Source organism: Sturnira hondurensis, unplaced genomic scaffold (assembly GCF_014824575.4).
Source record: "Sturnira hondurensis isolate 20B ecotype Veracruz unplaced genomic scaffold, ASM1482457v3 Scaffold0013381, whole genome shotgun sequence".
NCBI classification, from domain to species: Eukaryota; Metazoa; Chordata; class Mammalia; order Chiroptera; family Phyllostomidae; genus Sturnira; species Sturnira hondurensis.
Genome location: NW_028086012.1, coordinates 1,981,511 through 2,005,871, shown reverse-complemented (window position 1 = coordinate 2,005,871; position 24,361 = coordinate 1,981,511). Strand labels below are relative to the sequence as shown.

Below are 24,361 nucleotides of genomic sequence, written 5' to 3'. Positions count from 1 at the left end.
AAGGGGTGGGTTCCCTGAGAAAGCTCTGGGGGCCTGGACTCAGCTCTGGGGGCGGTGCCTCACTGCAGTAAAGGAATCTGCCCTCGCCAAGTCCTCGGCATTTCCTCGGAGGACTCACCCCCAGTTCCACCAGCCTTGTGGTGGGTGCCCTGAGAGAGGAGGGCAGAGGAGGCAGGAGGGGAGGGCGGGGTGGGCGGAGGAAGCAGGAGGAGGAGCTCTGTTCCTAGGGAGGAAGGCGTCCTGCGGAATGACAGGGAGCAATGAATGAAGTGACAGATGGTGGGGAGGACTGGAAGAGTCCCACGATTTGGAGAGAAGGGGCTGGAGTAACAGGAGGTTTTTGGATACCTTCCCAGGCTTGTCAGGCCACAGGGACCCTGGCTCTTCTGTAGACACCATTATGGGCTGTCGGGAGCCACAGTCCCTGAAGTTGCCATGTGTGAACTACCAGGAATGATTCTGCAAAAACTTTCTTACCACAACTGTTGGGCTTCTGTGGGCCGATCGGGCCAGCCCCATGGCCTGCCTTGCGTGGACAGGCACTTGGCTGTCACGTCACACTCATGTTACCCTCCACCCCCACCCCAGGGCCCCCTCTCTGCCGAGCGCTGGCAGAGCCAGGCATTCTGTGGCTGGAATTGCGGAAGATCTAGGCTCCTCGGTGTGAGGGGAAGGAGGGTGTGGGGTCGCTGTGCCCATGCCTCATGCCAGGTCTAAGGACTCAAGTACAGGTCGGCTCACCTGCTTCTCATTGCACATGTCCTCTGAGCCTCACCTCCTGCTCACACACCTGCTGAAAGCACTACTGACCCCTCTTTGTCACTGGCTTTCCTCTGCCAGGGCAGGGGGAGGGACACACCGAGGCATTCCTGGGAAGGGGAGCCCTTTGCTCCAGGCCTCAGAGCTCTAGGTCCCCTCTCTCCAGCATGTGAGACCCTGGAAAGGTCTGTCACCGCAGCATCCTGAGCCCTGATGAAGGCTGCCCGGCATCTGAAGACAGAGCTGAACCCTACTCCCCAGGAGAGGACCTGATTTAAGGTTCCCTAGTGAGGTCTCAGCATGTGTGGAAGATCCAACTATGGGTACATGCCTCCCCATGTCCCTGCCAGCACCAGCTTGTCCACGTCTGTGGTCCGCTGAAGGGAACCAGTGTCCTCAGAGGGAGGGAGGGAGGAATCTGTCCATCCCAGCCCTGCCCTGGTGTGGGCCCTGGCCCCCCCCCACGCCCATATCCACCCTATTTCTCCGCCGTCAGTGGGACCAGAAGCATACAATGAGCACCTGCAGGGGGCCAGACCCTATGCTGCAGACTCAAGATCTGGACCGGGGCTCAGCTGTCAAAGGCTGAGCAATCTAGTCGTGACACAGCAAGGAAAGAGGCGTTTGTGGCTCGGGGTGACTGGGGCTGTGGAAGTGCCTGGAAGGATACCTAACTCCAACATGGAGGGTGGGGTTGAAAGTGAGGCCCTGACCTTGGGCACAAAATTATAAGGGGCCACCCAGAACTCAGGAATCAATACTAGTAATACCTTAGCGCAATATATTTTTTAAGAAAATCAAAATTAATGCCTATAAACTGAATCCAACATGAAAAGCAGCACCACAACTTAACACAAAGACCAGGTCTGACCTTGCACTTGCATGAGGCACCTCACTGGTTTACCCTGGTCCTGGCCATCAGGGTTGGTTGTTAGTTCAAATGTTGATATTTTTAATCATAGACATTTTTCATTAATCTTGACTTTGAAAATTACATTAAAATATTTATCTTAATTACTGAGGCCTTTTTTTTTGGCATTCTCTACCTCCTTTAAATTTTATGCCCAAGGTGCGTGCCTGGCTCTCCTCACCCTACTCCCAGCCCCGGCAACAGGGAAGGCTGCTTGGAGGTGGCGATGTCTAAGCTGTGGCCTGAAGCCTGTGCAGGAGAGAGCAGGTGGGAGGACAAGCAGGGCTCATTGCAGCATTATTGACAATAGCTAAGATGTGAAAACAACCCAAGCTTCTGTCAATGGTTGAATGAATAAAGAAAATGCAGTGTACACACCCCCACACAGAGAGGAATATCATTCAGCCATAAACAAGAAGGCAATTATGCCATTTGTGATGACATGGAATAAGTTTGGGGGCTTTACGCTGAGTGATGTCAGCCAGAGAGAGGAAGATCGACACTGTATGGTCTCACTTACATGTCGAATCCAACAAAAGCAAACTCACAGCAGCAGCGCATGGAGTGGCAGCTGCCAGGGCTGGGGAGCCAGGGCTGGGGGACCTGAGGGGGTAGAGATGTTGCTGCAAGGGCACCGGTGACACCAGGAGTAGGTCCTGGGGGTGTGACGTACAGCACGGCGACTACTATAGCCATTTTACAATGGAGGAAACCGAGGCACAGAGAGATCAGGTCGTTACCCAAGGTCACAGAGCGAGGACGTGGCGGGCTGGAGATTCAGACATGGGCTGCATGGGCTCCTAACCACCAGGCAGCACTGCCTCTCTCCGGGCACAGGCCTGATGGACTGGGGTGAGGGATGAGGCTGGGGAGGGCTGTGCAGTCTGCGAAGAAGAGCAAGTGGTGGATAAGAGCTGACAGGGGGCCAACAAAGGGTTTTGTTCTGTTTAGCATTTCATGTTGTGTATTTTACAAGATCACCCCCTGACTGTTGTCTGGAGAATGGTCGGGGCCAGCAGTTCTGGGGGCAGAGAGAACATTCGCTCACTGAACAAACGTCAGAGGGTCTGCTCAGTGAGCCACAGTGTGGGGCATGGGAAGTCAGACAGGGAGCAAGGCAGACATAAGCCCAGGCTCCGTGGGGCTTCTATTCTGGCGGGAGGCTCACAGTTACCTGGGAGATGTTTTGGTGGCTTCCTGGGCTGGGCACGGGCAGAGGGGTGGGGAGAGACCGAGTGATCTGGGAGGTCTGAGCAGGAAGAAGCCATAGGCCGCACTGAGAGCGGATCCAGGGAATAAGGGAGAGACAACAGTGACCGCAGGGTCTGGCCTTGAGCCTTGGATGTGAAAGTGCTACAATGCAGGAGGAGGAGCTGGTCAGGAGGGCCATCAGGAAGGCATGCTGAGTTCTGAGGTGCCTGTACGTGGTACCCCTAAGTGGGCATGACTAAGAGAAAGTGGCTACGTGGGTCTTCAGTTCAGGAGAAAATTCTGGTCTAGAAATATAGAATTTGGGATTCAACTCTTAGGTGATGGAAGAAGCCATGAGAAGGATGAGACCACCCAAGGACAGCGACAAGCGTCATCAGTCCAGAATAAAACACTTAGGGACACTGCAGGGACCAGCACGATGCTGCTAGATTCAAGTCCCGGGGAGAGCGGGTTGCAGAAGCTCAATGAAGAACGAGCTTCAAGGAGACAATGGCACCCCACACTGTGGGGAAGTTTAAACAGGACCGAAAAGCAGGTTGGGAAGATCGGTGCTGGAACTGGCGGGAGCAGCCTGACAGTAACAAAGGGCCAACACCCAATGGGAGAAGAGGAAGAGGGGACAGGAAGGGAAGAGGCCACTGGAAGAGGGCATTTCTTGGAAGTGACAGAGTAGAGAGAAGTTAGGGGGCAACACATGAGGCGTACGGCCTTGGCGGGGGGGCAGTCTAAAAATCGTTTTAAGATGGGAGAAACCTCATCATGTTTACATAATAGGGAAGGAGAGAGAGACATAAAAATAGAGGTAGGAAAAAGACAGAAAAAGAGAGAGAGAATGAGAGACCTTACGTGGTTAACGGCAGACTGGAGGAGAAATGGGGACCAACAGCATGGAGCTCTGGAGGAGGCAGGAGGCATGGACCCTGATCCCGCTGGAGGGCTAGGCTGAGAGACCTGGAAGCCCTCCAGGAGGGGAGAGAAAGTGTGGTGACGGTGAACTTCGAGGCAGGACTGCAGAAGGCTGAGGGGACCTTGTGATGACACGGGTTCCATGCTCTAAGGAGAGGAGGTGGCCATGGTCTCTGCCGAAAGTGAGGGGCCAGTCCTGGGGAGAAGGATGTGATGTTGACTAGAACGTCTGAAGCAATCACCCCGGAGAAGTGGAAATCATTGCCACGCACCTGTGGGGCTCCTGGAGGGCGGGAGGGCTCATCTGCAAGGACCCCACGGGCAGGGCTTATGTGGCTTGTCCCGGAAGCCACCAGCAACGTGGCTCATGTGGAGGTGGAGGGGGGTGGGCGGCAGGACTGACTGAGGGGTGGGGTTGGGTTTGGAGAGATATGAGGGGAGGTGCCCCCCAAAATGGAATTTATTTATAAAAAATTGTGTATTTATTCTTACGTGTTTAAACTTTAGTCACCTTTAAAGTACATTCCATTTGATGCAATGCACAATATGGAGACTTTTTTCCCACTCTCAAAACAGTTTTTAAACTCACTGGTTTTGATGCTTTTTAGTGCTTCTGCTGTGTTTTGTTTCACCTCTTCCTCCAAACATTTTCCTTTGAGGACTTTTTTCACCCGGGGAAACAAAAAAATTGTTGCTTGGGGCAAGATTGGGTGAATAGGAGGGTGGGGCACAGGGGTCATGCTGTTTTTGGTTAGCACGGTGTGGGTGGGTGTTCATCAATCACCCGTCATGAAATGGGCAAACACCCTGAAAGAGTCTTCAGAAAAAATTCACCGAAGCTGAACGCAGCCTCTCACAACAACGCCAGCCGGTACACTGATACAAATGGGTTCCTAGAACACTCACCTATTGGGGGAAGCCTGTACTACATGGGGCCCACCCTCTAGAAGGTAATTCCAGTTTCATTTGGGACAACTGGACAAGGAAGTGAGGTCATTGTTAAAAGAATGGCTGAAGTATTATCCAAGGGGCTTAGGCTAAAAAAGGAAAGGAGTGACAACCAGAGGGGATGGCGAGTCGAGAGATCAAGGGACGGATGATGAACAGGAGTAGCGTGAGAAAGCTGAAGGGACAAAGGTCCCAGGGCAGATGGGTGATGCTGGGTTTCAGAGGCGCTGGACATCGAGTCCAGCTGCAGCCAGAGTGCAGTGCACAGAAAGGGAGCGGAAGGTCAAGACCCTGAGAGGCAAGAGGGTAACGAGTGGAGAGGAGGCCCTTGTCGGTGTGGCTCCATCGGCTGGGCTTCATCCTGCAAACCGAAGGGTGTGATTTCCGGTCAGGGCACATGCCAGGGTTGCAGGTTTGGTCCCAGGCTGGGGGGCATATGAGAGGCAACAACTTGATGTTTTCCTCCCTTTTCCTCCCTCCCTGCCCCTTTTTCACTTCCTATTTCTCTAAAAGCAATGAAAAAAAAATATCCTCAGGTCAGGATAGAAAAAACCTTTTTTTAGGGTAGAGAGGAAGAGACGGATGACATTGATGAGGAGGGTACGAAGCGGTAGAGGTTTTGCAGAGGTAGAACACACTGGAGCGTGGGCACGGGAGCCTGCCTACCAAAGGGAAGCTCGTGGGGTCTGGGACGTGAGTTGCTTACACTGTTGGGGGCTACGGGGTAATGATGATCTCAGGGGGAAGTCAGCTTTTTAGGTAGCATTTGGCAGAGAAGACCATGGCCTTGGAGAGGGGGATGCGAAGACCACAGAAGCAGGGGTGGGTGGAGGGGACAGGAACAGAACAACCGGGAGCTCTTTCCAGAAAGGCGGAGGAGGCTGGCAGAAGGCTTCTGTCCCCCCAACACCCCTTATCCTTGCCTGGGCCTCCCCTCCAAGCCCAGTGTCAACCCCTGCTGGGAACACAGGGACCAAGCCCCCCTGCCTTTCTGCCCTGCCTGAAAGACGCTTGACCTTGACCCTCCTGGTCAGGTGTTTACCAAGTCTGATGTCAGGGCCTGGAACTGCAAATGGATAAAACAAATTCTGACTTGGAGAAAATCATGCTTGTGATTCCGTTATCTGGTTTAACATAATTCCATTTTATAATGTTTCTCTCCCTCTCTCTCCTTTTGCCTACTGAAAGCAAGCTGGGAAGCAGGAGCCGAGCGCTTCGAAGACGCCGTGAGTTCCATCTCGATGGGCTCTGCTGTTCAGCCTATTTGCTTCCCCTTCTTGACTGTGCCGCCCTATCAGCTGTGATCAACCTCACCGCCTTCCCCCCAGGGTTTTCAATTTCTAATGCCAAGTTGGAATCCTTTCATGACAATGTCTGCACAGGGGAACCTGCATCAGGTGTCCCTATAAATTCACTACCTGACATGCTCCGGGAAGGGCTGCACCCCTTGGAAGAAGTGAGGGGGCGGGGTGGGCCCATGCTTGGGCTGCGATTTTCTGCCTTTCCAAATGGGTGCGACTTTTGTTCACTGTTTCCTCAGCCTGGGCCGTGGCTTCCTCATGCCCTTCACTGTTGCTAGGCCGACTCCTCACACTGCAGACTGTGGCGTATGAGGTCCCCTCCTTGAAGATGCTTTCCCTGACCAAGCATCTTAGGTAATTCCCTTTTTCTTTCCTCTCCCAGTGCCCCCTTTTTTCCTTCATAGCTCTGACTGTCCTTCGTAAGTGTTCGTCTGTTTATTTCATTAGTTACTGGGGTTACCGCGGTGGGGAAAAAAGGACCAAGGTCTCTATTCGCCCACCGGGTCCCTTTGGCTGCCCTCCGGCTGCCAGGTTGGCTTGTGCATTTCCCCACCCAACGAGTGTCCTCTGAAGGCAGGTGCCGAGGATGCATTGTGGGTCACTTTGTACCCAGCACTTAACACGCTGCATGGAACACAGGGCATCATACTCGGTGTGGTGTGTGAGCTCAGGTAGTGTTTATTGCATGGAAACCTTGCCCAATGCCACAGTCAGCACTGAAGACACAGAGCAGCCTGGCCCATGGCCCTGCCCTCGGAGAACCCCCAGTCAGGTGGGTCTGGAAATAGTTACGACGTCAACGATGAGGGCAAGGGAGGAAGTGTGCCCCTGACCACACAGCCTCTGGGGCAGCAGAGGAGGCGGCGTAGGCCTGGGCTAGGAGAGGCGGAGAGGCTTCCCGAAGCTGCCCAAGCCAGACGTGGAGTCAGCTGGGATTCCGCCCTCCCCTCCCCACCCCCGGTCCTCATAAGCCACTTCATGTGGCCCCTTCTGCTCTCCATCATTCCTCTTGCTGCTTTGGTCTACCCCTCCTAATTTCTCACCTGGATGGTGGCAACAGGCAAGAGCAGGTCCCCTGCCTCTTCCCTCTGTTCTGTACGAGGGAAGCAGCATGAGATCACGCAGAAATAAAAATCCATTTATCACTGTGCCCTGCTCATTGATTCTTTTCTAGCTTCCTCAAAACCACGGAGTAGAACCCTAACTCCTTGGCATGTCTACCCTCCCCCACCCCAGCCTCCTTGCTAGCACTCATCGACCTCGAGATTTACACACCACGAAAGTGAATGACCTGTGTGTAGGAAGGCAAGACAGCGCGATGGCGACGAGCAAGGGCTCTGGTGTCAGCAAGTCCTGGCTGGACCTAAATCCTGGCTCTGCGCTAAGCAGTAAGGAGACATGGAACACACTTCTTGTTCTCCCTGAGCCCTGGTTTTGTCCCCTGTACAATGAAGTGCTAATAACAACACCCACCTTCCAGGGTTGTTTTGAGGAGTTACTGAGCTTTGTGTAGGTAAGACAATTGTCAAAATGTCTGGCACGTGGCATGTGACCAATAACCGGTAGGTGTTTCGTGACTGCTAGGTTCGTCCTGTTGTTGGCAGTGCCCAGCAGGCTCTCACGTGCACAGGCTGCCCCTCGGATCCTGCGGGAACAGCCCCTGGTGTCTGCCCGACAGAGCACCACCTCTCATCTCAGGCTCAGTGTGAGAGCTTCCCAACCTGAGGTCCTCCCTCGAATTGTCCGGGCTGACCCGGGGCCTCCCTGTCTCTCACTCCCAGCCCCGTGGAAAACTGTTACAGCTGCAGCTTGGGCACGCGTTTCTCCCTCTAAATGGAAACTTCCTTTAGGACCAAGACAACGCTTTTGAAACGTCTACTTCCAGCCTCTGGTAGAGCGAAGGCACAGGGGAGACATTCAATAAATGTTTGAGGGGAGAGGTGGGGATGGAAGGAAAGGCGGGGAGGCAGAGATGGAGGAGAGCGTAGTGTCTGGAGAACAGTTAGCACTTCAACGTGGCAGGAAGTGGCGGTGAAGAGAGATGAGGCCAGATGGTCTGAGGGAGACCATGGGGGGCTGGTTCAAGGACTGAAAAGTCGTTCATGCTTTTTTTTTTATCTTGTACGTTGTCAGTTCCTCAAAGCCGGGGGTTGGAGGATGCTCTCTAGAGAGCAGAAGAGATGTGCCCCTAGAACCAAGCATGGTCTTGGGCATACCAAGCACCACAGATCCATTGTTCAATCAGCGCCAGCTCCTGGAGAGTGACCAGCGCATCTCTGGTGCATTAGGATGACCTATGGGCATACCCGGATCTCGCGGATTGACTGAGGACCACCTCCCACTCCACTCTTGCCCTCCTGGTGACGAGGAGGGGCCAAGCAGGCAGGAGACACTAGCACCTGTACGTGAATTCTGAGGCACTTGTGAACCCCTTCTACACACAGTTTCCACGAATAGGATGGAGGTGTGGGTAGATGAAGTGGCTGACACTCTCCCTTCCCCACCTCCTTCCTCCACCGCACTGTCCTGCGTGTGCGTGGCAGGCTGAAGGAGGTTGCGAAAAGGGGTGCATAAGGACATGTAGACCATCCAGGCTGCTTCGGAGCCGTCTGCGTTTGCCCCACACCAGAGCTTGCCATGAGCAATGCACGGGCTTCATGCAGTTGGTGAGTCCATTCCATTGACGAATTACTTCCTGTCTAATTTTAATGCTGCAGCCGTTCTCTCGGCCGTGCGTCACCCCGCCCCCAGCGTGGGTGCCAGTGGGCCTCCCTGAGAGGAGGCAGCGGCTGCCTGGCTGTAGGTGCACCCTAGCTCCCAGTGCCTGGGACAGCTTTAAGAGTGTCACAGAGCATCTTAGGAACATGCCTGGAGCCCTTCTTGGCTACAGTTAGAAAGTCTGGTCCTGCATGCCTATGGAGGTGGAACAGGAAGCAGAGGTGTCCTGCAAAAGATTGGAGCTGAAAGTGGTCACATGCCTGGTATTCCAACAGGAGGAAAGACAGTGTCTGGAAAGAAGGGGAGTCAAGAGTGCTGGGCAGTGTCCCCCAGCAGGGCCAAGTTCTAGAGGAGGGGATGGAGGTACTGCTGGTGGATGGCTAGTCTTGCCCTGCGTCTCCCTCCTTGCTCTAAAACTTTGGGTCTGCATAAGTTCTAGCTGCAACCCTGTGCACACGTCAGCTCTCTAAGCCAATCTGTTCTCTTTCTCAGAGACGTCTGACCGACTCCTTTTCATCCTTCAAGCAGGCCTCCGTTTGAGACACCAGTCCCTCCATGAAGCCCTCAAGGATACCCTCAGGCAAGAGTAGCTGCCTCTTCTTGGTACTTCCGAGCTTCTTGCACTTCCTCAACGCTGGTGAGGATGGACTGAGACTTAGGTGAAGGCACAGACTGTCTTGTCGTCTTTGGGCCCCAGTGTCCAGAACAGAGTCTGCAACACGTAATAGGAACTTGGACAGTATTCAGTGCCCAGGGACCTCACTTCCAACATGAGTCCCCTGGATCTCAGGCAGCCTTTCTGCATGACCTCTACTCCCCCACTCCTCCCTATCTCTGGGGTCAGGGCCCCAGCTTCTTCCTCCCCTGGGCCAGCCTCCCAGATCTGGCCTGAGCCTGCCAGATTCCAGGCTCCAAGTCAGGAAGCAAGGAGACTCCCAGACTGATGCTAAAACTTGTTAGCGAGTTGTATGTAATTTTACAATGTTTCTGGTAAGTGCTAATTGCCTGTTCCTTAAATATTTCTTGTTCTGCAGGGAAGCAAAGCAATTGCAACTATGAATGCATTTCCTACAGCTGGCTGTCCCTATGAAGGGGGACTGGGTTTCTAGGCTCAGAGTCCTTAGATATTGATGAGTCCCCTCCCCCACCCCACCCTGGGACTGTGACAAGCAGAGCTGGAAGAATTTTGGGGAAATAAACCTCCCAATTTTCCCACTCGGGGGCTCACGCTTTCAACAAGGGGGGAGGGGTAATATTGCAGTGATACTTGCCTGCCCTCAAGGAAGCTTCTCAGGTATGCCTGGGGCAGATCTCTGACCTTCAGTGGCTTCATGCCACCTGTGGGACACCTGCACCCTCGCTGCCCTCCCATCTCCGAGCTAAGATGACTATGCAGTACAGAATTCTCCAGAAGCTGGGATAAAAGGAGGTCCCAAAAGAGGCGGAGGTAATTCTGAGGCCGTGGGCCGCTGGTGCAGGGTGGGAGAGGAGACGCAGGACTAGGGAAGCAGGGGAGGGAAACAGGTTTCTGACTGGGTATTGCCAAATGACAGACCCTCTGCCCGCTGGTCACTATACTGAGTCCTTGTAAGGCCCCTGAGACATAAACGTTTATCAGCCCCTCTTCGTAGATGAGCATACTCGGGCTCAGCAATGAGGAGAGGCTGGCTGAAGATCACACACACAGTCAGTGGCTTTCTGTGACCCCAAAGCCTAGGGGACAGTGGAGAAGGCAGGGGCTCTCGGCACCTGATCTGGGAGATGGTAAAGTGGGTGAAAGGGGGTTGAAAGGGGGTTGAAAGGGTGTGAGGAAGGGCGCCCTGGTGAGCCTGTGCAGAACACCATCACAATCCGATTCTGCGAGCTGTTCTGAGTGCACCCTGATGTGTGCCAGGCACCGGGCTAGGCCCTTTGGACTATAGAGGTTAATACAGTGGAGCTCTGCCTAGAATGTGTTCATAAAAAACAGAATTTGGCTTGGAATTACCATCGTGGAGAGCCCTGGGTGCCAAGTGAGTGAGTGTACTTCACCCTAAAGCAACACGAAGCTGTCGTGAGTTTTTTTTTAAGAGGCGAAACTGTACCAGATTGGGGTTCTGGGGAGACCACTGTGCTGTGTGTGGCAGATGGTGGGGGTTCAGGGGAGGCCTGGAGACAGGGAGGGAGGGCTGCACTGTCATTCAAGTGCCAGGCGATAGGGCCCTCAGCCACGGCAGGGACAGGGGAGCTGGGGTGCTGCCGAGGGAGCACTGACAGAACCTGGGACAGGGTCAGCGGTGGGAGGGGGAGATGGTGGGAGGGTGGCAGTGTTCATCACAATGGGGCCACGCAGGCAGAGGGTGTGGGGGTGGAGAGGAAAAGCTTTGTTTTGGATGGTGTTATGGACTGGATGTTTGTGGCCCCCGTTACTTTGCTGAAGCCCTGGCCCCCAGTGCAGTGGTATTTGGGGACGGGGTCCCTAAGGAAGGAATAAAGGTTAAGTGAGGTCAAAAGGGTGGGGCCCTGATCCCACAGGATCAGTGTCTTTATAAGAAGAGGCACAGTGAGCTTGCTCTCTTTCCACGTGCATGCACTGAGGAAAGCCCACGTGAAAAGGCAGCCATCTGCACACCAGAAAGAGAGCCGAGACCAAAACTGTCTGCCAGAACCTTGATCTTGGACTCCTGGCCTGGAATTGTGAGAAAGTAAATGTCTGTTTAAGCCACCCAGCCTGTGGTGCTTTGTCCTGAGCGGACTGATACCGATGGGTTCAGAAAGAGAAGCTGTATACAATGTGTCCCAGGTAGACTGAAATGCAAGTGGGGAGCAGATTTGGAAGGGATCAGTGCAGAGGCGGAGGTTGGAGCCATGAGAGTGGATGTGATCAACTATGGAAGGTTCTAGAAAAGAGGACAGAAGGCTAAGCACAGCCACTGAGAGGTACCTGCCCTGAAGTGAGGAACCGCATGGGAGCTGGGAGGGCGCGGCCAGGGCAGTGGCGAAGCCGAAGGCTGCAGGTGGGAGAGAGAGGCCCAGAGAGCAGCAGGAGGGGGCACGGTTGTGTCAGATGCCAGGGACCCAGTCACCCCCCTTTTTACAGGAGAGGGGACTTCTCACCATGAAAGCATGAGACCGATGGGCTTCATCCCTCAAACAAAAGGTCAATGGCAGAAGGGACAAGAAGGAAAAGACAGGCCCATTCTGACATTTGGTCCTTCGCAGGTTCCTTTTCCCACTGGACAAGGTGCAAGCCCTTAGTGAGGCCTCAAGGCTCTCCACGACTTGGATCCGCCTCCTGCCACTTCTGCCTCCACGCCCTATACTGTCGCCACAGGGAGCCACCGGCTTCCCAGCCTGGGGACCGAGGGCCCTAGGTTGGGAGAGCAGATGTGGGGCGGGGGCCTAGAACCCGGCCCGTCAGAGCAAGCACAGGCCATCGAGGACCGCAAGGAGGCACGGGTTCCTGGGCAGAGGAGGGTGCCGGTGAGAGCACCGGTAACCGTGGGAGGTTTGGGCGGGGAGGGGCTCGAGGGGCCCCCGGGAAGGTGCCTCGTGCAGGGAGCTTTCTGCGATCTCATTTCCTTTGGTAACAATGCTATGAGGTTGTCATTATTATCTCTGCTCTATGAATGGGGAAACTGAGGCTCAGAGACACCCTGCGACTCACCCTGGGTCACATAGCTGGGACCAAGCTGAGGTTTAGCAGGCGGGGTTTAATTTCGGGTCCGTTTTAATCCCCAGGGAACCCGCTGCCTGAGCGCCCAGAGCCTGTGCATGTAGCTCCCGCAGGTGAGCGATGCCTCTCAGTGCCCAGGTGCCCTCCCCGATTTGTCACAGGTCCTGTCGACACCTAGTCTGCGACCAGCAGCCGCAGAGCTCACGTTTTCTGATTGTGTCTAGGCCACTCCCTCTCACAGCCCCGGCGCCCAGCACCACACTGATCACATCACAGTACTGGCCACGTGAGGTGGATGGGAACCACTGAACAGAACCCCAACCTCCAGTAACAAGGAATCTGGGGCCGTGACATATGGCCCATCTGGTTGGGGCAAAGTTTTGACTTCTATGAAGCTCTTATGGAAAATGAAATGCTGTCACTTTGAGAGGCTCTCAGTAGTAGAGTGGGGAAATCACGGGCTTTGAAGCCAGGCAGACCTGCGGTCGAACCTGGGCTCCGCCTGGGCCCAGACTCCAGTGTGACCTGGGCGGGCGACGTCACCCTTCTGTCTGCAATGCCTCCCCTGTGAAAGAGCAGCCCTCGTACAGCTGTGAGCACTGAACGAGGTGAAGTGGTGCTTCTCCAACTAGAGTTCATGTGCAAATCTTCTCTTATAAGGAGGCTCACAAGGAACAGAGGAGAACAGGGAAGAAATGGAGGCAGGGTCAGACCTCCCTGCTAGGCAGCCCCTGCCCTCAGGACTGGCGTAGGGGATACCCGCCCTGCTCCGTGCTCCAGGGCTGTGTCCGCCACGTCTCCCTGACTGCACCAGCTCATTTGTTTCCGCTCTGTCTCCCTGCTGGAGTGCCGCCCCCGATGCCTCTGTTCCCTAGTGCTGGCCTGGGGTCTGACACCTACCAGGGCCTTAACAAATACTTGGGGGTAGCTTCTGCTCCCCTTTTTGTGGGAGTCGGCATTAGCAGTCATTGGCCAACAGGAGTAGGAAGTGCGCGGAAGGGTGATGGGGGTAGCATCTCTTGGGCCCTAGAGTCTGCCATTCCCTTAATGCCTGTTTCCATCAAGAGATGACAGTCACCCTTATCTGCATCCTCCTCAGGTCACCAATGGTGTGTATCTGTCCCTAGCCCTGTGCACAGTCCCTCATCACTGGTCAGCTATTACTGAATAGCTACCTTTCATTCATCATTAAAATCAGAGAGTGTTAGCTTGGAGCTAGCCTGGCTGGGAGGAGGTATGGCCTGGGACGCTATCCCTCACTAAAATCAACACCCCAATAGGGCAGCTTGGGAAGCCCTATCTCCAGTATAAAGACAGAAACAACTGAGGCTCAGCAAGCTCACATGGCCTTTTGAAGGTCTGCACAAGCCCGGCATGAACTGGGGATGGAGCGGACGTGTGTGCCTGGTGTTGTGTGTGCAGTATTATAAGTGGTTTATCTCAGTCCTCAAGACAAGCCGGAGACCCACTGGACAAAGAAGGAGGCTGGGGCTCAAAGAGGTCAAGAGCTCCAACGGGTCTAAGGAGAGCAAGCAGGTGCAGAGCAGAACCGGGTTCAAACTCAGGGATTGCTGACTCCGAATCTGGACCTCAAGGCTCTGACTCCAGGGCGAGCTCACTGGTTCCCCAAGAGTAGTTACTTACCTTCGTAAGAAGCCTTGAATCCCAGGGAACTGCCGCTGCCGTCGGTCTGGAAGAGGAGCCACATTTGGTGGTGGGTGCTGACGATGAGATCTGGGACTGACGTGCCTGTCAGGCTGTCAGGAGAGAGAGTCAGAGGTGTGTGCCCCACCATGGCCCCCTAGCAGAATCACTGCCCGACCGACAGCACCTGAAGGAATACCTGGGGGCTAGGCCCACTCGGGCAAAGTCTGAGCTCCACAGAGTCCCTGACGCAGGAGTCCAGGGGCACGAGCTCCACTTGCTGGGAGACCCAGCACCTCACCCCCAGCCACAGGCAGAACCTGAGTCTCAGCATTTACTCCCTCGCCCGGATCCCTGGGCTCATGAGAGAAATCTGTGTCCTCACTGGCTCAGGGGACAGGACTAGCTGGAACCGGATCTAATCGATGGGTGTCCACACTCTGATCTCTTGTGTGAACTGTGCTGTGGAAGAGACGGGCAGAAACCCCTCGCCCTGCTCGGAACCCAGCCCTTCCTCTCAAGGAGACGTGTCCTTCCCTGCCAGCGTGAGCGACGGTGAAAGCAGAGCCATCTCCCCAGGGCCCTATTTTGCAGAAGAAAAGAGTTTGAGTCGGGGAAGCTTCTGGTTCAACTCACGTCTACCAGGCACCTGCCCAGGTGAGACAACTTCGAGTCCATTATCTCCCGACCATTATCTCATTTAACGCCCCCAGGAGCCCCCACGAGGTGGGGGTTATTTTATCCTCACTGTACGGATGAGGAGACAAAGGTGCAAAGCGGGCAGGGACCTTCCTGGGGTCGGCTGGAGACTTGCTGGGGAGTGGCAGAGCCAGAGTCCACTGCCTAAGCTGGGGCTCCGAGAAGGATTCTGGCTTCTTCTTCCCGCAGGGACCAGGCAACCCACTGGCACAGATGGGGACTAGGGGTTATGGAGGGGGTGATCGGATTAGTAGGTCTGCTCCACTCTGGGGTCTCAGAGCTGGGGCGGGGGTGTTGAGCTGGCTGCAGAGAGTGGGTGAGCACAGCATGAGTACTGGGGGGAAGGGGTGGAGGTGAGACAGTCCACCTGGGGTACACCAGCGCAGCCTGTGGGACACCCCTGATCTGGGGGCTCTGACATGCTGTAATGAGTGAAGGTGGAGGCCAGGTCAGGGCTGGCTTCTGCCTCTGGGGTGGCAGGAAATAAGAGAGAAGGCCAAGGCCCCTGCTTTTCCTGTCTGACCCAAATGGAACAACAAAGGCACCTATTTAGCATGTGCTTCCTTGAAGGTTTGAGACTGATATTGGCCAAGAGAGATGGGGGTGGGGATGGGTGAGAGCTTGCTGGGAGCTCAGACATGCTACACTGGTCCAGCAATCCGGGAATAAGCCCCGGCTCTGCCATTCTTTGCTGTGTGACCTGGGCCAAGTGGCTGGGCCTCTCTGGGCCTTTTCACTCCACGTTAAATGAGGTGATTGGGTTGTATGATCCCCAAGAGTCTTTTCAGCTCTGCTGTTCTAAGGTTCTCTCTATGGAAAAGCACACTGGGGTCACGGAGGAGACAGGACGGTATCCTCGCCTCTTGGGCACACTGAGCTGATGCTCCGCGCAGGTCAGCAATCCGGGGCAGGTGAGTGACACGGGGAGGCACCAGCAGGAGGGAGAGCTGGGTGCGATGGCTAATCTGATGTGTCAACTTGCCTAGGCCCTGGCCAAACATTCTTGGTGTGCCAGTGTTTTGGGTGAGATTAACATTTAAATTGACAGACGGACTAAGCAGACCACTCTCCCCAGTGTGGGTGGGCCTCGCTTCCTCAGTAGAAGGCCTTAAGTGAACGTCCCCCGAGTAAAAGAGAATTCTTCCTGTCTGCCTGAATTCCAGCAGGGACACACCAGGATTATACCACCGCTTTCCTGGGTCCCCAGCTTGCTGGCTCACCCAGCAGAGACCATCAGCCTCCATAACTGTGTGAGCCAATTTCTTACAACAGACCCTTTCCTCTCTATACACATCCTATTGGTTCTGTTTCTCTGCAGAACTCTGACTAGGATAGTGGATCTGGCAGGGAGTAGATGCCCGTTGGGCTCAGATTTCAGTCCTCTCTACTGAGAGACCCCAAGTCCGGCCATGTCACCTGACCCAGTGGGTAACATCATGAGTCTCCAGGTAGGTATAAGGAAGGCATGGGAAGTTCCCAGGGCACAGCGGCTCCTGGACAGGTCAGCTCTTACTGAATAGCTACCTTTCATTCATCATTAAAATCAGAGGGTGTTAGCTTGGAGCTAGCCTGGCTGGGAGGAGGTATGGCCTGGGACGCTATCCCTCACTAAAATCAAAGGACACGGACTCAAGTGCTGATTCTGCCACCAAGTGCTGATCTTTGTGCCCACTGGGCCTCTGTTTCCCCAGCTGTCAAATGGGATCCTAACACCTTTCTCCCAGGGCTATGTGGGAACTACATGAGATAAGTGATGTGATAGTAGGGGCACATAGTAGGTGCTCAGTGTATGTGAATCCCCGATCCTTTTTGGCAGGGGAGATGGATAAGGTTGGGCCTGCCTGTCTGTCAGGCCTGAAGCTGGGCCACGTGCATCAAACAAGAACATTTTCCTGCTTCATGTCAGGCCAGTGGAGGTGGGCCGAGGAGGAGCTAGATGGCCCGGGAGCCGGTGCCATGGACTCCCAGGACAGCCTCACGTCATCCTCTCCCTTGACCAGACCACATCATACTGGCCTTTCTGGTGCACGTGGTCCTACCTAACGCGCTGCATCCACCCATTTCCCAGATAGTTAAGTACATGCAGAGAGGTTAGCAAAACACTGTTATTGTCTCTCTGCCATGTGTGTGCCTGGCCTCGGGGAAAAATGGGTGGGTGGCAGCAGGAGGGTCTGTGTCCAAGTGGAGAGCCACACGGGACCTCTATTTCCCTGCTCCTTAAGAGGCCGCTGCTTCTGTACACTTTTCCTGTGAATTCCTCGTGAGAGTTTGGCCCAGGGCCAGATTTCCCCCTTGGGTGGAGTAGAAGGTGGTGGAGGGGCTGTTGCTGGGATGTGGTGCACTCCCGGACATCCGTCCTGGTCTGGGGGACCAGGCAGGACCTGGCAAGCCCACCCGCCACCCTCAGCCAAGGTACATGGGCTCCTGCCCTCCCACCCGGACACTCCGCTTCACTTACACGTAGAGGACTGTTTTCTGGTCCCCATCCTGCCCTCCATCCCCGACCGTCAGGGTGTCGTAGCCCCTCTCCAGGTCAAACTCCTCGAAGGCAAGCTTGATCACCTGGGGAGGGAGCACTGGATTAGGGAGCGGGCAGGGGCAGCGGGAGAGGCTTCCAGAGCCTTGAAGACAGGAAGGAGTCCCCTTGTTCTGTCTTGACGCCCAGGGTCCCCGAGACACTGTGATACACGACCCTTAATCCAAACTGAGCATCTCCATGGAAACTTTTTGAGTGTGAACTATTTCCCTGCAGGCCATACAGTCTCTGGGGCACCCTGATGTTTTCCAAAGATGTTCATGGCACATCTGCCCGATTCCGGGGGCTGTCATGGCAACACCAGGCACATCTGGCCGACTCGGAGATGATTAGACTCTTTCTTCATGCTCTAGTGCATAGAAATCCCCACGGGTTTGGTGGCAATTTTTCAGGCCTCGTGTGGAATCTCAGCTATCTTGCCTCCAGGGACCTGCAGACGTCTCTCTCAGTCTCTCCTCTGCCTGCTTTTCTCCATCTTCTTTGTTTGCTTATTTGTTGAATAAATGAATGTTCCAGGAAGGAGATTTCGACAAGATTCCTCTCTCTTACCTTGCTTCAGTTCTGCCTTCTGCAAATATTTACTAAGCATTCACCCTCTGCCCAGCTAGGAGATGGGGTTTCAGCTCGGTTCTTGCCCTCAGTGAGCAGCAGAGACAGAAAAGCAAACTGATGACCACGACACAGGGTGATGGACACTATGGTGAGGGCTGGGGGCCCTGTGGGGCAGCAGGAGGAGGGGTCTTCGAGATGGGGGGTGGTCTGAGGACTCAGGAGGCTCTGGAAGACCAGCAGGCCAACAGGGGATGCTGGGAGAGGGCGGGGTATGTTCTCAGGAGTCAGGTGCACACAGCCTGGGCTGTGACAGACATGGAATATTCCAGAACAAGTGTTCAGTGTCTGTCAAGAGCAGGTCCACACACTGAGCGCAACTGTAGCTGCCTCACTTGGGAGCGGGAGACAACGCAGTTGAGCCTTCGTGGTGAGGAGGTGATTCAAGAAGGACAGGACCTGGGCAGGTTTGCTTGGGGCTAGGTCCAAAGGGTCTCGTAACCCCCCAGGCCCCGGGGAAATGGGGTTCATTCTGAGGGAGGGGCGGCAGGAGAGTTTTGAAGAAGGGGTGACGGGGACATAGAGGTGTTTGAGAAAACATCAGTCTGGTGTGGAGACCAATGTGGCAGGAGTGAGGCCAGACACGGTGAGGATGGCAGCAGGCGTTTGTGCTGGTTGAGGTGAGTGATGGGGGAGAATGAGGACGGGACAGAGATGCTGGTCCTGGCAACAGCGAGGGCGCAGTGACTGGATGCGTGTGGGGGCTGAGGGAGAGGGAGGGATTTAGGATGACTTGCAGGTTTCTGGTTTGGGCACCTGGATGCATCAGTGGGGGTGTCACTCACGAAGTCAGGCCACACGGAGGCATCCCTCCTAATGTCAAATCTGGGCCTCTTTCTGTCCGTGGCAATCTGGCTTCAATCTGATGGACACCTTCACTCTCCCGGTGGGGAGGCTGAAGGTGCCCCTTTGTCCTCTGTTCTGTGAACCAAGGGGCAGAGAATTCCTGTGGACAGTTTTTCCTAGTCGTGCAGGTTTCCTCTGTCCTGACCAGACAGCCCAGCACCCACATGCTGCCAGGGGGCCAGCAGAGCCTCACCCCAAGGTGCCTCCAGGTGCCTCCGAAGCAAACGGCTGCTGCGCTCATTTGTGAGCCTGGGTGCCATTTGCGCGGGGGCCTGGCACCGGCCTGGGATTCATGGAGAGAAGCATTTCTTTATGAGAACGTCCCTGAGCACGGACAGATAGGACCCAGGAGGTAAGGGCCACTGGCTGTGGGGAAGACTAGAGCTTGCTTCCTAGAGGAAAGGAAACCCAGGCCGAGTTTGGGAGGTGAGTTTGGGAAAGGAAAGCACCCAGGCGGGGGTAGGGAGCAGGTGACCCTGCAAAGGCCTGGAACCCTGGACTTATCCAGACTCCTAGCTGCTCTGGGGTTGTTTAACAGAGGGGCGGGGGCTGGGTGACGCAAGAGAAGCAGGAGGAGCCAGATTAGGAAGGCCTGTCTGTCACGCTTGGGGTTGGGCTTTATGAAGAATCGTAGGCAAGGGTGCGATGGGACACTTTTGTTTTCGGAGCAACAGCACTGAGGGGTGTTGGGAAACCAGGAGACTGGTCCCAGGGCCACAGCAATATTGTAGGTGAGGGCGGGGTGAGCCCATAGCTGGCAGCAGCTGGGGTCGTTGGAAAGGGGATGAAGTGTACCTGTTCACAGTGAGTGGGTACGCTGTGGCCCTCCTGGCTTCCCCACTGAGCAGGCCAACGCGCCTCCCATGTTCCCTGGTGGCCAATGCAAGATGAGCTCCTTCTCATCTCTCACCCTCCCATCCTGCCCTGCAGAATGACATCACCATTTCCTAGCCCAACACCCAAGGAGCAGCCTGCAGTGGGCACCTGCGCCCTGCTGTCCTCCTCACCAAACAGCCTCCTGGGCACCCCCTTAGGTCGGCTCCTCTCTATCCTTCTGTCCCCCCCCGCCCCGCCCCAGTGTCTGCTCGTCCTTGAGCCCTCTGTTCTCCACGTGCTCCCTGAGGATCCTTCCTCTCTGCCCGGGGTCAGCACTTACCTGCTGTGCAGTGACTGATGTGTTCACCTGGTCCTGCACTACACCATGAACTTGCTGGAGGGCAGGGGCCACGTCAGTGCCCACTGGCATGTTGGGCACGTGCCAGGGGCTCAGACAGTGTTGAGTGGGAGAACACTCCCCAAACCTTTCCCAGGCCCCCAGCATGGACTGAGTGCTACATTCTCGGACCCCTCACAGGAGTTACCATCTAGGACAAAGGTTGGTAAACTGTTCTTGCACAGGGCCAGATAGGAAGCATTGCCGAAGCTACTGTGAACACCTCCATTTTGCACCTGGGGAAGCTCAGGCACTTAGGCTCAGGAGGCCTCAGGCAACATGATGAAGGTCACACAGCTGAATGGCCTGGGCTCACCAGGCAGCCAGGGGCCAGGCTCCTTGCCACTCCGTTCTAGGCCTCACAGTGTCCTGGCCAGGTCTTGGGCCCACGAGGTAGGGAGCATGACTCATCCTCTCCAACCTTCCCGAAGCCCACTTTCTACCTGGATCCCAGCAGCTCAGCAAAGCCTTGCTGTACATGGAACCCTGCGAGGTCGTCAGTGTGTTCTGCATGAGGAGGGGCCCGGCCTCCGCAGGGATTGAGGGTCCAGGCTGCGCTCTCTTGCCACCATCACCTGCTCCCGGCCAGCCCAGGGCGGAAGGCACCGCCTCACCATGCTGCCTCCAAACAGGGCAGCATCTGATGAGTCGGTCTCTCATGGGAAACCATCGTTATGAAGGCCAGAACCTGGAGCCACAAAATGATTCATGGTGCTGGGTAGAGCAGCCATCAATGCGAACTGCAGTTCAGAGCCTCTGACCCTAACAGAGCAGCTAACAGCACTGAGTGGCCAGTACCATGAACACGGCACTGCGGCTTTGGGAGGGGTCCCAGTGCACTGCACACGGGCGCTTTCATCCCCACCCCCTTGACCTTTGTTGAAAGACAGGATCCTATAATGTTTAAAACTAACATGCACATCAATTAAGCTTACAAAATGCCTTCCTGAGGCAGGAGAGTGGCAGCACATGGAATAGGCATGATTAAAGAGGCACGTCTCTGTATACGGCTCAGACACACACTTCACACCCATTAGATAAATGAATAAGTGAATAAATGAATCCAGCATCTACGACCTATTAGTGAGCACCTGCTATGTGCCAAGCACTGAGCTTGCTGCGTCCCCTACGCTATCTCACTCGTCTGACAATGGGGAGCAGAATCTAACTGCCCAGGGTGTGGTGCAAGGTGGTGACTGCCCGGGGATGGCAAAGAAGGGCGAGATGGAAGGTGGTCAGGGGGAGGAGGGGCGCCCCGAGCCTTGCGGGGCAGCGAAGGGTGTGGGCTCCATTCAGGAAGTGCTGTGAGTGGGAACAGAGGGACGAGGAGCAGGGCGGGCAGCGGAGGCCGGGCGGGAGGGGAGGAAGAGCAGCCGGCGGCGTCTGCAGGTGGTTTCCCCTGGCAGGTCAGGGCAGGTGGTGTGGACTTGATGTGAAGAAGCAGGAAGCTGTGACTCTGCATGCAGGAAGGGCTGAGGGCAGAGACCTGCCAGCAGCAGGTACGGGGGCCAGAGTGAGAGGAGGGCTTTAGGGGAGCCTGAATCTGAGTTCACGGTGGAGGGTGGGAGGTGGGGAGGGCACCCCTCAGCACAGGGCCACTGTTCCTGAGAACTGAGGTAGGTGGGACCCAGAGGATGCTCACCCTTGGTCCCAGAGGACACTCTGTGCTTTCTGAGGACAGTCCAGGACGAGCCAAAGGATGGGGGTCCTGGTCTCGCCAGCCTGTGCCCAGTGTCTTGAGGGGGCAACAAAGGACCCGACGGCTCACAGGCCTTTGGGGGAAAGCTGAAGCCCCCGAGGTCTAGACTGAGGCTGTTTTGTCCGATGACCACATTCCTGCAGCGGCCGCCCAGCTGGGACCCTGCTGTGCCTCCCGACCTCCACCCGGTACCGAGAACTCTGTGCCCCACGACCCCGCAGAACACGCACTGGGTGACTGTGGCTCTCAGGCCAAATCGGACCTGCGGCCTCTTAAGTTAACAAGTGTTCTTTTATTTTTAAAGGGTTACAAAAGTCAGCACTACAAAGAAGAATGTACAACAAAAACCTTACAGGGTCCTCAAAGTCTAAAGTATTTATTATCTGGCTCTTTACAGAAAAAGCTTGCTGACCTCTGGCCCAGAGCAATGGCTTCCAAACTGGGTTCCCAGGTACCCCAGAGTCCCATAAAGATACTTTGGGGGCCACCAGTAAAGGTGGAGAGGGAGCCAGAGTGGGCAGGGCCCTGCTCCAACCAAAGCAGCTCCTTTCACGCGAGTTCATGTTTTGGGGGCCCATGAGAGACATGGACAGTGGTTTACCAAATGTCCCTCTCTCCCTTTACCCATTCTTAACAGAACCTTGGCTTTGTCTGAAGTGTGGCAATGTACCCAGCTAACCTCAGAGCTAAGGATGGCTGGCTATATGACAGGATTCTAGGCAATGAGATACGAGCTAAGGCATCCTCAGGGCATTTTCCTGCCTTTCTTCTTGCTTTCCTGGAATACAGATGTGAGAACAGAGGTGGAGCAGCCTTCTTATGATCATGAGGACAAGAGTCACAGGCAAAGAATGACACAGGGAAAAACAGAAGGTGCTCGACATGCCTGAGGAAATGACTAAACCAGCCCTGGACTCTCCGCCTCTGGACCTCTGGTATGTGGGGGAAGATAAACTGTCTTCTGTTTACGCTTCTGTGGCATTTTTTGCAACTCACAGCCAATGCCCCTGCCCACTCTCAGCTAGTTAGAGCCCTCTCCACAATGCCCTGCCCAGTCCTAGTTCTCCTATTCCTCCTCACAGCACTTCTCTGAGCTCCTGAGGGCGGACCTCAGCCCACCCAGCCTTGGTTTACTGATGCTGCCACCAGTTTGACTATTAGCCCGGGAAAGGAAGGGAGCTCCCCCTTCCTGGGCACGCCGGCACGGTGACACCTGCTCGGGCTTGCTGAGGGCCCAGGGTGGGGCTCCAGAACTGGATTTGTGGGGGCAGGAGGGGAGGCTGGTGGAATGGCTGATCTGAACCCTCAGGGGTTCAAGTGGTTAGGCCTCTGACATCTTTGAGAAAGGCTTTGTAAAAAAAAAACTGAGTATAACGGACAAACAACGCTGTATTAGTTTCAGGTGTGCAACGTGAGCCAGTATTTGCAGGTACTGTGAAGTGGTCAGCCCAGTATGTCTAGTTTCCTCCTCCACCATATAAAGCTGCAAGAGAGGCAACGCAACATGGTTGCTTATGGTCACCATGCTGTACAGTCCATCCCTGTGACGCTGATTCTGTGACTGGAAGCTTGTACCACTTGACCCTCTTCACCCATTCTGCCCACCCAAGCCCCCTCCCCTCTGATGACCACTAATCTGATATTTATAGCTGTGCTTTTTTCTTGTTTTGCCTATTCAGTTTGTTTTTTAGAGTCTACATGTAAGTGAAATCACATGGCATTTGTCTTTCTCTGTCTGACTAGTTTCTTTTGGCACAATACCCTCAAGGTCCATCCGTGTTGCTGTAAATGGCAAGATTTCATCGTTTTTGTTTTTTTTTTAATGGCTGAATAGGCTTCCATACAACACACCACACCTTCCTTACCCATTCACCTATAGATGGGCACTTAGGTTGCTTCCATATCTCGGCTACTGTGAATAATGTTGCAATGAGCACTGAGTACATATATTTTTTTTGGATTAGTGTTTTTGTGTTCTTCAGATAAATACCCAGAAGTGGGATTGCCGGATCATAAGGCAGTTCTATTTTTGGTTTTCCGAGGCACCTCCACACTGTCTTCCACAGCGGCTGCATCAATTTCCATTCCCACCAGCAGTGCATGAGGCTTCCCTTTGCTCCACAGCCTCTCCAACACTCGTGTCTCTTCTTTTTGATAAAAGCCACTCTGACAGGTATGAGGTGATGTCTCGCTGTGGCTTTGATCTGTATTTCCTGATGATCAGTTGAGCAACTTGGCCTGTCTTTTGACCCTCTGCGTGTCTTCTTCGGGAGAATGTCTACTCAGATCCTCTGTCCGTTTTTAAATTGGATCGTTATGTTTGTTTTGTAACTGAGCTGTATGAATTTTTAAATATGTTTCGGATGAGGGAGCCTTTTGAGGAGGTGGGGCAAGATAGCCCAGGGACAGAGACCGAGAACTTACAGAGGTTCTGGAACTTCGGTCACCACCCCTGTTAAATTTTGGTGGCTCTAAAAGTAACCACCAAAAAAAAATGTAGTAAACCCTTTCACCCATTTGTGACTCATTCATTCATTGATCGATGGATTCATTCACTCATGCATCCACTCAATAGTTCATAGCACTTGCCCAATGCTGTGTTTTGGACAGGCAATGCAAGACCAACATGGCCACACCCGACGCGAGCTCAGGGTCTAGGATAGACACCCAAGTATGTGGGAAACCTGCACGGAGTGAGGAGTGCTG

General features: G+C 54.7%; 1 protein-coding gene across 1 annotated transcript in view; it reads right to left on the bottom strand.

Moving 5' to 3' along the window:
- CSMD2 (CUB and Sushi multiple domains 2) overlaps positions 1-24,361 on the bottom strand; it is a 268,001-nt gene that overhangs the window by 222,507 nt on the left and 21,133 nt on the right. Inside the window, exons 4-5 of the mRNA XM_037061417.1 lie at positions 17,211-17,314; positions 14,054-14,166 (exon numbers count right to left, since the gene is read on the bottom strand). Of these exons, the coding sequence (XP_036917312.1) occupies positions 14,054-14,166; positions 17,211-17,314 (217 nt within the window). The remainder of the gene's footprint in view (positions 1-14,053; positions 14,167-17,210; positions 17,315-24,361) is intronic.